Genomic DNA, 16,068 nt, shown 5'->3' on the forward strand with positions numbered 1-16,068 from the left:
CCGCTGCTGGAGATTTGCCGCCCGCGCTTCCTCCCCTGGTGTTATTTTTTGAGGCTTTTGAGCTGCATCCTGAAGTTGAATGACGTGTGGCAGAAGGCACCTCTTCCCCCTCCTCCGGAGAGATCACGATTCTCTCCTCAGCCTTAGTGACGTTTGCAATTACATATCTTACCTGCATAATGATGAGGCAAGTTATTTCTGCCAGGTCTGTTGCTAGGCTCTGCTGCAGCACCGGATGGCTCTGAGCTCTCTTGATGAGCGTAGCTTCATGGTAGTGTGTGCTCACAGAACTGGATCCCTGCACCCCTGTTCATCCCAGGGGATGTGTGTCGGGGAGTAAGCAGGGTGCTGGAGCAGAGGCTGGGCTTTCTGGCCCTGACGTGCCCTTTCCATGTTGATCAGGGCCAGACTGGATTCAACTCCGTGAGCAGGATGTTGTAACTGTCATAAAAATCTTGGAGTTTTCTCAGCTCTACAGCAAAATCTAGTCACTGTAAGAGCTGTAAAGGTTTGTTTCTTTAGTAAAGATCACTGTCCCTGTATTCCCTTCCCTCTCACGCCGTTGCTGTAAGCACAAAGGAAGGAGCAACAGGGCTGTTGTGTTGGTGCCCTGCCAAGCTACCAAACCCAGCACTGCTGGACACAGACCTGTTGGACTGCCATGCAAGTACAGGGGTGGAGGTTGCTTTAAATTAAAGCCTTGTGTCTGGTGGCAGCCAGCAAACCTTCATGTGCCACCTGTGGTGGCCCGAGCCTGGCTGAGGACAGGCTGCCTGGGGACAGCCCAACCACCCTGCCCCTTCCTGGCACCCACAGCACACAGGGAGAATCGGGTCTGAAGGCATTTTTCACCACCTAATTGCTAGGTCCTTCACACTGAAGAAACGGGTTTCTGTTTTCTTTCAGGTCTTGGGTTAGATGTGACTCACCAACAGAACGCTGCCATTGGCTTTCCTGTCAGGAATTAACTCGTTGTGTAATGCGGCTGTTAAGCGGCGGGGTGGGAATGGCTCCCATGGGCACGGTTAAGGAGCACTTTCCATTGGAAAGGATGGCGTTAGGCTAATGAAATACAAGGGATAAACTGCTTTGTCAGGGTGGTTTGCTGCTGCTGGCTGGCAGATGTGTGCTGAGGGAACTGTGACAGGTCTGTGAGCTGTGCACTGTGCTCGGGGCAGCTGGGGACAGTGCGGCAGGACTGTGGTGGGGCACACTCCCAGCATGGGCCTGCCTGGCACAGCAGCATTGAGTGTGCAGAAAACTGCAAATGGGGGATGAAACGTCATCAGAAATAACTGGAGTCAGCAGTCTTTTTGGTTTTTTAGAGCGCTTGTGCTGTTAAAACCGCAGTTTGCCTGTTTAATATCTTATTCCGTTTCTTCCTCGAGTTTTAATTCATCTCCTGTGCAGATTTCATTAAAACTGAGCAGGTTGTTTGTGATGTTATTTTTGAATAAATATGCAAGTACATGGTTATTGATCTTTGTGCCAGATAAATCTGTCACAGAATTTTGCTTAAAGGGTTTCTTGTGCTAATACTCCTACAGTCATTCTTGCAAGTTTTTTGCTGAAGAGTAAATTTTAATGCAGTGCGTCATCTTAGAAAAAAAATCTTCAACCATTTAAGAGGAAATGGAGCTCTGTTCTTTTACAAGGAAGCACAAAAGTATTTATAGTGAAATTTTACTTGAAATAGAGCAGTGTTCATAACTTTAATATCATAAAAGCATGGCGCATCCCACTTTATAAGTCACTGTTCCTGCACTTGAAGCTTTTTCTGGGGTTTGTGTTGGTTTTTTATAAGAAAAAAGAGCTTATGGTAATTGTGGGACAATATAGTAAAAAGATTGGAAAAAAATAGACCTTATTTGCAGAGAATATGGAGTGTTTTAATTTAGTCTGTTGTTTTTAGGCCAGGAAAAAAGGTTAATTTATTTTTCACTTACTTATTAAAGGGTTTATTCAGTTGAACTAGTGTGTCACTTGACAACCTGAATTCATGTGCCAAGAGGAATTCAATTGAGAGTTCAGTGTATTTAATCTGCATTTTATTTCACAGAAAACTCTTTTCTTTTTGCCCTGTAGCATGTCTTTAAGCTGGAACAAGAAGAATATATGAAGGAACAAATACCGTGGACCTTGATTGATTTCTATGACAATCAGCCTTGCATCAACCTCATAGAGGCCAAAATGGGAGTTCTGGATCTGTTGGATGAGGAGTGCAAGGTGTGTGTTTAAGGGCTTTCATAGAGAAAGAGGACATCAGCTGTTCTACCTCTGGACCCTCACAGGGAAAAGTCATCTGCAGACAACCAGTCATTTTGAGACTGCTGGTGAAAGGATTCGGAGAACATACAAACAGAATTGGCAATTACAGGAAGAGAAAAAATGGGTTTAGTCACATTTTTTTGCCCCCTCCCCTCCAATATGTATCTGTATCTGTTCCTGGGTCTCTGATCAACCTTTGTTTTGACTTTGGCAACTTTCTCTTTCCCAAACACAGTAAGTGTAGTCTGTGGTCCTGTCAGATTTCCCCAAGTTGCCTCTCACTTTGTGTCTCACCTTTTACCTTTTATCTTGGTTTATGCCAAGCCATGTACAGGGGGTGGCCCCTGGTGTCTGCTTCAGCTTGGGGTTCTTGTGTATCACACAAAGCATCACAAGAAATCTCTAATGGTGGTGGATGAGTTCTGCTCAGTCAGATAACGTGCCTCTGGGTTCCCCACCTTCAGGTGTGTGACGCTGGAAGTGTTTTGTCACAGCAGCTACACCTGCTGCCGAGTGTGAAAACAGGCAACACACAGCTGGTTACTGCTTCCTTGCTTATGGCAGTGCTGGAAAGGGAAAGAGCTGAAATTTGAAATCAAACCACAAAAGTGTTGTCCCCCATCTTAGTTTCTTTTGCTGCTGAAAAGTTTTCAAGACATTTTAAATAGCTCTGTATTCTCTTTTGTAGATGCCAAAGGGCTCAGATGACTCTTGGGCCCAAAAACTATACAATACTCATTTGAATAAATGTGCCCTCTTTGAAAAACCACGCCTGTCAAATAAAGCTTTTATCATCAAGCACTTTGCTGACAAGGTAAGGACTCTTGCTCTGGTACCTCTTTCTGGCTGGAGCGTGGGAGGGGATCCTGGGGCAGGCAGAGACTCTTCTACTCAGTTCTTGTAAAAAGTGTGCCTGCCTGAACACCCAGTCAGGAGGAGAAAATTGACCTGGCAGCTGTGCAGAGCCAGGAACACAAACAAGAGCTCCTGACTCCCGTCACATGCTGTAACCACTAACCATCCTTTTTCCAAACATGGAAGCTTAGTGTCTTTGCAGCTCTCAGCATAATTGTATCAATTCCAGTTATGCAACAGAAATGCACATAGTAGGAAATCATGTATCTTGCTCATTTTGGCCAAAGAGCAGCAACAAAACAATGCTGGTTTTGCTGCCATCTCAACGTGGAAAGAGGCAAGAGGCTAACACACCCTTTTTATCGCTGGAGCAGTATGTGCTGCTCCCACCCTCGCCTCGGCTGCTCAGGGAACAGCTATTTCTAGGGAGCTGGCTGAGGAGTGTCTCAGTGGAGTGCATGTGTTGTTCACCTCCCACAGTGCTCATCAAACTGAGCAACTGTTCGGGTTAAAACAAAAAATTTTAAAATCCCCATTTAATACAATTGTCCTGTTCAGCGAAGAAACTGCCTCAGAATATTGTCAGCTTTGTCAAAAAAGCTTGCAAGAAGATCTGGGATTCTCATTAGTAGGTGTGGACATGCTGATGTGCAGGGCTGAAGGCCTTTATTTTCTTCCACTTTGTTTCTTTTGGGCTCTTGAGTTTATGCATAGAAGTGGGGTCATGTTCTTGTTGCATCTAGTGTTACCTTAATGTAAGCAGCAAGAACATCTCTGTAACTGTTTAGATTCATGAGTTCTGTTTTATTTGTTGCATGAGAGAACAAGAAGGATTTACTTAATATTTCATAATTTCTTCATTAGGCTAAACTTTGATATTTGAAAACAAGGCTTTTCTATGCCTAGTCTGAGCAGCAAGGGCCAGTAGCTCCAAGCAGGTAGTGGCAAAGCTCTAAGCTCTGATGTGCTGTCTGTGCTAAGAATTTTATGTTTTCTGTGTACTTACGGGAATGCATACAGACATCCTGAAGGAAAAAATCAAGCTGCAGCTGGTGGGTCAGCAGTCTCTGTGCCCTGAGGTTGTCCTCTCTGCATAAGGCAGGGATTCTGCTGCCCTCTCCTGGCACGGTCTCCCGCGCTAAGAACATGAATGGTGCCCCAGGTAGTGCTCCAGAGTGGGCTTTCAGCTGCAGAGAAACCTTGGGGACATCCTCTGCCTTCTTCCCCCTAGGAATTCTTTGAAATGTTTTGCAGATCAGGGATATAGTGTCGTTGTGCAAGCACTGATAAATAGACTTTTGACAACAGTTTTGGTTTTCTTTCATCCTTGAATTAGGACAGTGAAATAAATAGTGGGGTTTTATCAAACATTCTGGATGTTCTTTGGCCCAAGACACCCTATGGCCCTGTGATAGAGGATTGTTATGTATTATCACAACATTCAGACATTTTATTGCTTCTGGTAAAAATAGTCTTTCTGAGCACAAATGAGACATTTCCATAATCAGCTGCAGGCAGATGTACTTACAGCCTCTCAGCTAATGAGATGAGATGAGATGAGATACTTTGTTCTCAGTTGCATCTGGATTTCACACAGTTCTGCAGCCCTGATAACTTCAGTTAAGAAGATACTCAACACACATTTTGGTTCTTCACCTTTACAGTAACCATTCAGTCATGCTGCCTTACCACAAGCATCTCTCAGCAGTGAAATATATCTGGTACAATGCAATAGCAGTATTCATCTATGTCTTTTAATGTTCTACATGTTACTGGAAAGCACGCTCTTTAAGGAAGATCTATATTTAACAAAGATGCACTTGGGAACTGATATTTTCGGCACCCACAAGAATTATGTTTTAAATGTGAATATTACAGCTGGTAAATTCTATGCAAAGTATTCTTGTTAAATACTTTTAACACTTGTTTTTGTAAAATGATGGCTTTCAGGTAGAATATCAATGTGAAGGCTTTTTGGAAAAGAATAAAGACACAGTTTATGAAGAACAAATTAAGGTCCTAAAATCAAGTAAGGTTAGTATAAGGATTTTTTTTTTCTTCCTTTGCAGTTATGAAGCCCTGACTTAAAGGTCATATAAAACTTCTTATAAACCTAGGAAATATTTCTGCCTTAGATGAACTGAAATTGAACATAGTTTGTGTTTTACTTGGCTATCTGAATTTAAAAAGTCCTGTATCCTGATTTTGCTCCGTGTGAGATCAGTCCATATTTAGCCACTAATTTCAGTGTTTAGGTGTGGGGGTTTTTTTGTCAGGGGATGTGGGTTTGGGGAGGGGAAATTCTTTTTCACAAAACTTCACTATATTTTCTGTAAAGGTATCATGGACTTCTGATATACTGTAGTAGTATAAGAGTGCTTAATAGTTAAGCCCTTAATTTTGTAACCTGAAAACAGAAGCTCCTTGTTTGTGGAGAGATAAGTTCTGTTCCATAAGCAAAAAGAGAGAGGAATAAAATATATAGACCCTAAGGACACAAACCAGAATTCATAGAGTATTGCCTTCTTCATATCTGTGGAAGAAAATAACATCTGAATTGGAAAATACTGTGTGAAGGAATATTATAGAACAGGTCTTCAGTGGCATTGTCTGCTTTTTTTAATGGCAAAAACGCTGGTTGTGCTCTCGGAAACGTAAAGGCAATTAACTTGACATTGCACTGCGATGGCTGTTGGGAATTTGCTAGCTCTAATGGCCCAGGAAGCTGGGTATCAAGGACAGGCTATTTAAAATTATGCTATTCTATCAGGAAAACCAACATTTTTCTCTCCTGTTTCTATTCTGAGCAGATAATACGAAGCTAAATCATTAAAACATGTGGTATAATGAAAAAAACACAGCAGAGTTTCCCCTGAGGAAAGTGTTGGAGTGATTTCAGTGAAGCCAGTTGCTGGAGGTGGGAGGGAAGGCAGGTGGCATCCTTGGGAAGCTGGCAGGGGCCAGCCACCCACGTGGCTCTGGCTGTGCCTGTGTGGCTCCAGCTGTGCAGGGTGGAAGGAGAGGGGTGCTCCAAGGGATGTCAGCCAGTGAATGAGGGACAGACAGTGGGGACAGAGCTGCCATAAGAGCATGACAGCAGCTCAGACATGCTCAGTGTAGGCTGAGTCAGTTCTGTCTAAATACTAAAAAACAACATGGTTTTGTCCTTGCCAAAACCAGTGTTTAAAAAAAAAAATAAATTCTGCTGTGAAGAAAATGGATTTTCCAAAGAAGAATGTTCCATTTTTATTTTTCAGCAGCCCTTCTTTATTAGTAATTGTGGTGGGACTGCATTTCTGATTTTTATTTTTTGTTGTTGTTGTTGCTGTTTTCTGGGTTTGCTGTGCACATTCAACAGAAGGTAATTCTAAACTGAATGCATCATCTGTCATCCTGGCCATGCCCACTCTCACATACAGCTTGGATGCTTCTTTGCTCTCCAAAGTGCATGACACACACTGCTCTTGGCAGGCACTGTAGAGTTTAACTGTTTATTTTGGCCTTCTCTGTAAGTCCACCCACAGGACCTCTTTGAACTAGTTCAGTTTCCATGCATGTATCATGAAAGCAATACAACAGTCCTGGGCATTTATGCTTGCTACTGGAATGGTTGTTAAAATCTTCTGTTGTGGCTCTGTATTGAAAGAAATGATCTGTAAGATTGTTAGCAGCATGTCTGTTAAGTTGTCTGAAGAAATTACGAGGAAGAAATGCTTGCTTGCTTGTTTTCTGCCATGTGAATTATCTAGCCTTTGATCAGTGTTTTCCCTCTCTTTGAACACTCCTAGTGTTCTGTGAAACAAAGAAAATTGATAAGATACTAAAATCCAAAACCAAACAGGAACAGGAATGCCCCCACAGTGTGGATCATCACAGCACTGCTCTCCTGTTGCTGACCTGTGCTGCAGAGACCAGATGTTGCTCCTTTCTTCTACTTGCAGTAACTGGGATGATGTCAATGAAAATGGTGCCTTTAATATGCACTTGCCTGCTTTTGCAGGCAGATTTTTCCAGGGTTGGATAAAGGGAATGAGACTTAGATATGGACAGCTTAGAAGACCTAATCCATCTGCGATCGAGGCACTGGGGACCCCTTTCCTACCCTCACTCCTGGTGTGTGGGAGCATCAGGTGTTTTAGAAAAAGCCTATTAAGTTCAGATAAGTTTTGGTATGGGATGAAAAGACCTGGCTCTGTAGCTCAGATGCCTGTGTGTACCAACTCCATCCAACCACGGGCAGCTGAGTGAGGAGGTGGTGACCCAGTCATCCTCAGCTCTGTGTGGAGTCAGTGGAAGGAGAAGGGTAAATCACCCTCTAGAAATGTCGTTCTTCCACCAGCTACAGAGGTAGACTCAGGTGAGATAAAAGCTAAGCTGTGATGCTCCTTTTTAAGTTCAGGAATTTAGGATACCTTTGTAGCATTCTTAGTCATTCTGTTATGCTGGAGTGCTATGCTTGGGTGCTCCTGGGGAATGTTTGATGCCTTCTGGTAGCCTGTCTGGCACAACCACAGAGCGCAGGTACCATTTTGTTGTGCAGCATGTTTCATTGGTTACCCATGCATGCTCACCAAGTTTTGTAAGGCAAACCCATGTTTTTTATTTTTTAGGTTTTACCTAGCCCAAGCACTTTCTAATAGTGAAAAATGAATGCTCCTATCTCTTGGGACAAAATGCACAGATGCTAGATAAAAGATTATTCATGGACAGGTAGAGGAGTTCAGATTTTCTTACTTCTATAATGATTCTGAAGTGCTGTAGTTGTCAGTAGAAAGATCTGGTGGTGTTATTTTTAGTTACAGGTTATTTCAAAGCAGCTGTGTATTTTGTAGCCATTAGAGAAAGGGAAGTAGAAATCCTGTGTGCTATTTGGAAGGATATTTCAGGTTTTTCCTCCACTCCCACAAGGAGAGCAGATCTCAGTCAGATAAATTTGGTCAGTGGTTTTTTTTTTGTTAATGGTTCCTCTTTTAAGTTGATTATTTCAATTTGGAGTAATAAAGCAGCAGTCATCTTTGTGGCCTGCTGCCTTATTCAGTGTCCCAGATACCTGTCAACCACAAAGGAGTCTGATGCACCAGTGGAATATGAGAGGACCCTGTTGTTTCCTTCTTAGATCAAAGCAGCCAGATATAATTGCAGTTGGTACTTATGAAACTGCTGTCAGTATCTAACAGTTTCACATGGAAGCTATTGCTGCTCTATGAAAAAGCCTGAAACCAGAATTTTATCTTCAGAAGGAAACTCACTGATCAAACCCACAAAATTTTTAGTATTAAATCATGGACCACTCACTCTCCCACTAGCTTGTCTGCTTTTTTACATTTGTCCTTTTTGGAGTTCAACAAAAATGCAGTGCTTATGAAAGCTGAGCCTAGATTTTAACCTTAAGCACAAACAGGTGCAATGACATGCTGGATTCTTACCCTCTGTGTATTTTTATGCTGTTATACCAGTTTAAGCTGCTACCAGAGTTATTCCAGGATGAGGAGAAGGTCCTCAGTCCCACATCAGCAACCCCTTCAGGGCGTGTGCCTCTGTCTCGAACAGCTGTCAAACCAGCCAAGGCCAGGCCAGGTCAAGCCAGCAAGGAGCATAAGAAAACTGTGGGACATCAGGTGAGTTTGAAGATGCAGCTCTATTAAATAATCCTTCCCTCTATCTGCTGGTGCCTCTCGGGATCCCTTGTGATTTTAAGAGAGATGCAGCTGATTATGACTTAAGGTTTGGAAGAAAAATAATCCCTAATTACTAATACACCGTGGGGGCACAATTTCAGGCAACCCAGTTCTTACTGTGGTGCCAAACCCAAAACCGATCCTTTTCAAAACAAATGTAACATGCTGAAAGCTGAGAAGCGTTGAAAATCTTATGCTGAGTCTTCTTGATCACGTGCTACATTGTCTGACTCGAATCAAAAGTGTGGTTTGGTTCCCAGTGGGCCAAACATAAAATATCCACATATATGTGCCATAATTAAACTAAAAGTGTGCAGATCAGGTCTTTCTTCTGAGGTTATCTCAAGCATGACTGAGCTTATCGAGGCTGTTCCCTGATATTTTTTTCATTTTGTCTTTCGAAAAGTTTCGGAACTCTCTTCACCTGCTGATGGAAACCCTGAATGCCACAACCCCACACTACGTGCGCTGTATTAAGCCAAACGACTTCAAGTTTCCGTTCACGTAAGTTGGTTCACGTGTGGCTCAAGTAGCCCGTGTATGGGAGGGGGTTGCCTGGGGTCCTGGAGGGTCAAGGCTCTGCTAAACCCTCCTCGCTCAGGAGTGAAGTGCTGTGTCTCCTTTCTCTGGCTATGGATTCACGGGGGGTGTGTGTGTACATGTATTACAGCAGGAGGTGTTTGGGGATGAATAGAGGGAGAAATACTTCTAATGTTTGTGGGGTTTTTTTGTTTATGGTGATACATGATAAAAAAATTACATCATTTTCATTGCGAGCTGTTTCAAGTGTAAATGACAGTTTGCAGTCCTTGAGTTCGTTTGACAGTTGCTGGAATTTCTTTTTGCAGACACAAGTGTCTTTTTCCTTATCTTTGTTTTCATATATGAACTTGCTTAGAGCTTTTCTCAAAAGTCTGCTTAAAACCTGGGCACACAAAGACTCCCATGGCTGTTGGGCTGGCCAGCAGGGAGCAGGGCAGGGTGAGCTGCTTCCAGTGCCAATGGGCTTGAAGAGTTCCCTGGCCAGGCTGTCCTCTGTTACCCCTGAGTTTCAGAAGTGCTACCTGGACTTGTTCACCACCCATCACAGCCCCCCCCTGCTCCCCACTGTGCCACTCCTGTCCTGGGCATACACATTACCGGGAGTCCTAAGTAATCCAAAACTAGTCCCACACCCACAGGCTCTTTTTATTCCTACCTAGATTTGATGAAAAACGGGCAGTGCAGCAGCTGAGAGCTTGTGGTGTCCTGGAAACCATCCGAATCAGTGCAGCTGGCTTCCCCTCCAGGTGTGTTTGCTGCTTTTTGGATTGCTTTCAGCTGCAGTTCTTTTTAAGGTAATATTCACTGCTGGGACTGACACTGTGTCTGGTTTTGGGACAGGTGGACATACCAAGAGTTCTTCAGCCGTTACCGTGTTCTGATGAAACAGAGAGATGTACTTGGAGACCGTAAGCAGACATGCAAAAATGTCCTAGAGAAGCTGATTCAGGTACTAGACTTAGCACTGAGAGCATTTGGAATCCAAAGGAATAAAGACGGTGTGGCTTACTCTCTCATAGCCACCCTATTTTAGTACTTCTACAAACTACTAAACCACTAATACTGGCACAGGAAGTGTAGGATTCCCCAGTGTATCACAGGAAAGAAACACAGTGATTTTAAGTGTGAGTGGGTTGAAGGTGAGCCTTACCTTGCTTAAGGGCAAGATGCATTAACTACACCTTCAGTAAGGTATAGTTATCTAGAGATTTCCTAATGTGGACGTGTTTCTGTCTGTGTGTGTCTTTCACACTGCTCCTCTCAGCTCCTCTGCTGAAATCAAAGTTTTTCACTCCTTTGATCCTTGTGATGTCTCCCTGCTTGGCACTGTGGTTGTCCTCATACCTCAGCAGCCTCTGGCTTTGCCTCCTACCTCCAGCTGCAGCTCTACATTCCCAGTCTGTGCCATCCACACTGCTGACATTACACTTGAACTGTGTGTTTCCTGGAATTTGTTAATGAGCTATGAACAGGCTCCCGGGAGACAATTTCAGTCAGTTCTCAGGAGAAGGGGGGTTAGGAAGAGAAAGAGACAAAGCTTACTGGAGATACAGGATATCTGTGGAAAATATAAATACTGTGCTGGCAGCTTGGGGCTCGACTTTAACTTCTGTGGCATTGGATGGACCTAAGTAAAATCTTTTGGTTTATGTATATGTGTAGTGTTAATGTATAGTGTTAATATATAGTGTTAAGTGTATCCTAAGCTGTAGCTCTTTCTGGTTTAGTTGTGAAATTCCAGATGTGTTTGAGCAGCAGTGAGAAGCTTTGTTCTGCTTTAGCCCTGATGCAATAAGCGATGTGTACATGTCTGAGGCCCCAGCTGTTTTGTTTGTACTGTGTAATGTGGTTGAAGATGGACTGTTCAGAGGGGTCAGCTACAATTTAAACAGAAAATTGTACATGTGCATTGCCTGTATTGCTTTAATCCTCTGTGCACCTTTGTCACCTCCTGTAGCCTTCCATGTTATTATCTTCATGGCATTCTCATCTAAGCAAAAATCTCACCTTGTTCCTTTGGGCCATGCTTGTGGCCTTATTGTATTAATTTTTTGACAGGATCATACAGACAAAATACCCTTCTCCACTATTTAATTAAAGTCTCAGTTTATCCGAAATGTTACGCAGATAATTTTGCCTCTTCACTAACTTGTATTTTCGTTTAGCCCTTCGTGCCTTTTTATATGCACTAACACTTACTGCTGTAACTTACCCTCTTTTTACCTCTGAAAATAGGACAAGGATAAGTACCAGTTTGGTAAGACAAAAATATTTTTCCGGGCTGGTCAAGTAGCCTATCTGGAAAAAATAAGGGCAGATAAGTTGAGAGCTGCCTGTATCCGCATCCAAAAGACGATCCGGGGCTGGCTGATGAGGAAGAAGTACATGCGCATGAGGAAGGCTGCCATCACCATCCAGAGACACGTCCGAGGGTACCAGGCACGATGGTAAGCAGTGCTCATGGGAAATCCCACACCAGCCTCAGTTCACATCCATTTAAGTAGGGCATTTAAATTTGTTTTCTCCTTCCTTTACTGTCTGAGAGGAAATGATTTTCCATGGAAATGAAGGAAATTGAATGTAATGAGTGTGTCTGTCCTGCCTGATTTTGACCTTCCTGAGAGGACAGTAGCACCCTGGTTGTATAATGCTTAGAATAGTACATTATTATTGGGAGCAGAGAACAAGTACTAGGAGATATGTTGCAGGTGAGGTAAAGCAGGACTTTAGTCTGAGTCCTTAATGCCCAGTTTCCATGTGCCCTTCCAGCTGGGTCTGTCCTGCTGGAGAAACCATTCCTCATCCAGGGTGCAGCTCTGAATGGAGATACATCAGTCAGTGATTTCTTTGGATTGACTTCTGAGGGATGGCCATGGATGGGCCAGAGAAAAGGGTGGAGTACAGGTGATATTGTTCAAAGACAAGACGATGATGAAGACTGTAAGAACTGACCCTTAGAAAGACACTTATGTCAAGATGCTTTGTAATTGTCTTACACAGAGAGCCAAGAACAAGCAAACTTTTTCTACAAGTTGAGGTTAGGAGATCTGGAAGATGACACAGTGGAAACAGCTTTAAAGGTGATGAGAAATTAAGCTGAGTTTGTCTTGTCAGTTCTACAGTACAGTTCTCAGAGCAAGTGAAAATGTTTCCCAGTAAAGCCTTGCAAGGTTTCTGTTAATTTGTCGTTCAGTTGTACGCCACATAGTAGAATAGCAAGTAAATATTCTGTATCACTGACAGTGTTAAGAAGAAACTGAAGATATAGGATGTAAAAAAACCAATAGCATTCAAGCACTGGAACATAATTACAGGTGTTATTTGTAATCTTTCTCTTGCTAAGCTATGCCAAGTTCCTGCGGAGAACACGAGCTGCCATCACTATCCAGAAGTTCCAGCGCATGTATGTGGTCCGCAAAAGATACCAGCGCATGCGAGCTACTACCATTGCTCTTCAGGCTCTCCTGAGAGGCTACATGGTCAGAAACAAGTACCAAATGGTAAGAAATTGTAAGCTCTTCTTCACTCTTCACTCTAGCTTTATTTCCACATACCTTCAGGACAAAGCTGCTCTGTGGTGTCCCGTTGGGAATGTGAAACGTTTGCGTGCATGCTGTTGTAATGCACAAACGAGATACCAGAGCATGGACTGAGGGACAGCACCTGGAAATTAGAAGGATCTGATATTGCCTTCAATTAGCCTGTCATTTTAGAGATATTTTCGTTGTCATCTACTGTGGATGTACCTAGACTTTCCGTGCAGTCAGTGGGGAATCTAACAGGGATTTACAGTATCTCACACTTTTTCATTTGTTATATAGAATGTTGAGGCACTTAAAATAAATACTGAAGATGGCCTTGCATTTATCTGCCTCCATGAGTCCAAATCATAATTGTTTACATCATTGTACCTATGTGATGCTCTACTGTTCCTCCCAACCCCTAACTGGTAATCTGAAAAGGCTGATGGAATATACTGAAGGAGACTAATTTTAGCAAAGAGATACCCACAAAAATAGGAGATTGAAACTTATGCATGGGTGGGGCTTTTTTTGTTCTAATTTTTTAATGTATTGGTGTTGGTTTTGTTTTGGGAAAAAATCAATATGAACATGTCCTAGTGATATTGATAATACTTTCCTGATTACGCTTGATAAAAAAATAATTCAGTAGAGAAATTAGAATTTGGTCTTCAGTGGTTACAGGGCTGGAAACAGACTTATGATTCAAAATGCAAAATGCCAACATGTATGATGGCAGTTTTGTCTACATGAATTGTTTTAACTAGGCTCAAAAGTCAGCCTATGTTTCTCTGATAAAGTAGCTGAAGGAATTCTGTTTTTTGATGAGCGGGTAGATACTGAAGGCATGCAACCAAAAGCCAGCTGATTTGTATTAAAGTTGCTTACACAGTCACATGTGAGTGTGTCTAAATTACAGAATTCTAACATACACTAACCACAAAGTTGGAAAACAAGTAATCCTTGGTAAGAATTTCTTAGTAGTAGACCCCTATGTTTGACTTCTTTTGTGTGGGTATCTACTTGCCTTTTTATTGAAATTCTTAGCATTTTCATTATTACAAACCATATTTTATGTTGTGAGATTATATAAGATGTGTTTTTAACAGTGGTCTGACAGATGTGACAAAGTGACACATGGGTCACAGCAATAGGTGACCTAAAAGCCATGGTTAGGAAAATAGGAGATGTTTCTCTGTGCCTGGTTAGTCGTATGAGTAATACACACCCCATCTGTCTTGGAGCATGGAGTTTAATAAACCTGTTATATTTCCTCTTAATAGAGATGGCAGGTTTCTGGAGGAGTCCCCGTAAGGGGTGGTCAGACTTGCCTGTCAGGAGGATCCCCCTCGAGCGGTGAATTGTTCACCGCAGTAAAACATGACAGTCTGACAAGTGCCCCTGCGGTGTGCTGTGTATGTGTGGTCCTCCTGAGGTGGAATTTTATTAAAGCTGAGGTACAGGGATGGTCAGAGAGAGAAGCACAGGCTCTGTGTGCCGTGGGAAGGTAAACACGGTTGTCCTGAAGTCTGTGACAATTGCAATGAGTGAAACCGAAAGGTTGCCCTGTGACAGGACACCTGGGCTGAGCAGTGACTCTGCCAGTAATGTGTGGTACACGTGTTGTTCCTTAGGATTGTGAAAGGTACCTGTTGTTGTTAGAAGAGAGGGCATGTGTTGAGTCACGTGGCCAGTACAAGGAATTTAAGATGGTTGAATCATCTGTTTCACACGTCCTGGGGAGAGCTTCTTCCTGAGACATTGCGATGTGCTTCTCTGCTTGAGAAGGAGTTTAGTTCCTCCATAGCTTTTGCATAAGCTTTCCTGGGAAATACCTGGTAAATTAAGTGACTTTTCTGATCCTCTCTCCCTACATTGGAGTGGCTTGTTTCCTCACTGGATTATATGAGTGCAAGAATTCACTGGCAGATGAGGACCATCCTTACACGATGGAGGTATTTTACAGGACTTGTTGCTTTCAAACTTGAGGTGAAAATGTTGTTGAAGGACAGTTGTATTCAAGTGTTCAGGCACCTGCAGGGAACCTGAAGGAGTGTTCCAGAAAACATATAAGAAGGAGATAGGAGTGCCAGCTGCATGGCAAGCAGTCAGACAGACTTTGGCTTTTGACCTTGCTGTGCTTCTCAGAGAGCTGCTTCCTTACGTTGGTGTGCTGTTTATCTGGGTGCTGGTATTTCAAGTCTTGTTTTTAATTCAGAAATAAATGCTAAGGGAGAAATTATGTATATCTTATAACCTTGCCACTTTGCCAGTGAATTTTAAATTCATTGATCTGAAACTGTAACACTTCTAACACATTTCAGTTCATTTACTAAGAAGTATAAAATAAAATAAAGTTGTTGTTACCTAACTAATTTGTCTTATCGGCTTCATGGTAAATCAGTGTAAGACTTTGAGCTTTGTATGATCTTTAAACCATCAAATCCAAGCATTAACATGAAATCTTTAATAGTTTTGTTCTTTAAAATAAACTGTTTAATTTTCAGAAGCTTTATTAAGTGAACTCTAATGCTCTCAGAGTCCTGGAAGCCTTATGGGTATGGGCAGGCTCTCCCATCACAGCTGTGGTCTGCTAGAATTCAGATGCTCCAGACCTGGGGGATGTCTGATTGAATTAGTTGGTGAAAGATCCAAAACCAACTAGAAGACTCTTCCTAGTGAAAGTCTCTGGCTAACACACTGATAAAGGTTGCTGGCATTCTTGACTGTTTCATGTTAAAAATTATTTTAAAAAAATATTACCTTTTTTTCTTTTAACACCTCAAAGCTATGGTTGAAATTTCTGCCATCAAATAAGTAGGAATTATTAAAATATAAATTTCTTATGAAAATAAACAGAAATTTTTCCATGCTGGCAAGTCTAAGATATGAAAAAAAAGACAACAAAAAATCAAAACAAAATAAACACAAACAAACAAAACAAAAGCCCTGGACTTTTCAACAGCTGCTACAATTTCTTCCAGGTTCTGGTGTGTACTGGCTGCATTGAATATTGAGTGTGGTAATTTTAAACTTTGCATTGATGAACACCATGCAGCATATGTCAGTGATTCAAAAATGTTTAAGATAAAGATGCAGTAAAAAAAAAAAAAGGATTATATTTGTAATCCTGCCAACAGGTACCATGTATTTTTGTAATTAGCTGGCATCTGACATCAACACAAAGGAATGCCTGGTGCTTC

At 42.2% G+C, this 16,068-nt stretch overlaps 1 protein-coding gene across 5 annotated transcripts in view; it reads left to right on the forward strand.

The window, feature by feature from the left end:
• The window catches only part of MYO5A (myosin VA), a 97,653-nt gene that overhangs the window by 52,582 nt on the left and 29,003 nt on the right, over positions 1 to 16,068 (forward strand). For all 5 annotated transcript variants that reach the window (XM_064668759.1, XM_064668755.1, XM_064668756.1 and 2 more), the window contains exons 12-20: positions 2,086 to 2,226; positions 2,957 to 3,082; positions 5,074 to 5,157; positions 8,580 to 8,741; positions 9,208 to 9,305; positions 10,004 to 10,090; positions 10,185 to 10,293; positions 11,580 to 11,791; positions 12,688 to 12,844. In XM_064668759.1, coding sequence (XP_064524829.1) covers positions 2,086 to 2,226; positions 2,957 to 3,082; positions 5,074 to 5,157; positions 8,580 to 8,741; positions 9,208 to 9,305; positions 10,004 to 10,090; positions 10,185 to 10,293; positions 11,580 to 11,791; positions 12,688 to 12,844 — 1,176 coding nt within the window. The remainder of the gene's footprint in view (positions 1 to 2,085; positions 2,227 to 2,956; positions 3,083 to 5,073; positions 5,158 to 8,579; positions 8,742 to 9,207; positions 9,306 to 10,003; positions 10,091 to 10,184; positions 10,294 to 11,579; positions 11,792 to 12,687; positions 12,845 to 16,068) is intronic.

This window comes from Pseudopipra pipra, chromosome 12, assembly GCF_036250125.1.
Source record: "Pseudopipra pipra isolate bDixPip1 chromosome 12, bDixPip1.hap1, whole genome shotgun sequence".
Taxonomy (NCBI): Eukaryota; Metazoa; Chordata; class Aves; order Passeriformes; family Pipridae; genus Pseudopipra; species Pseudopipra pipra.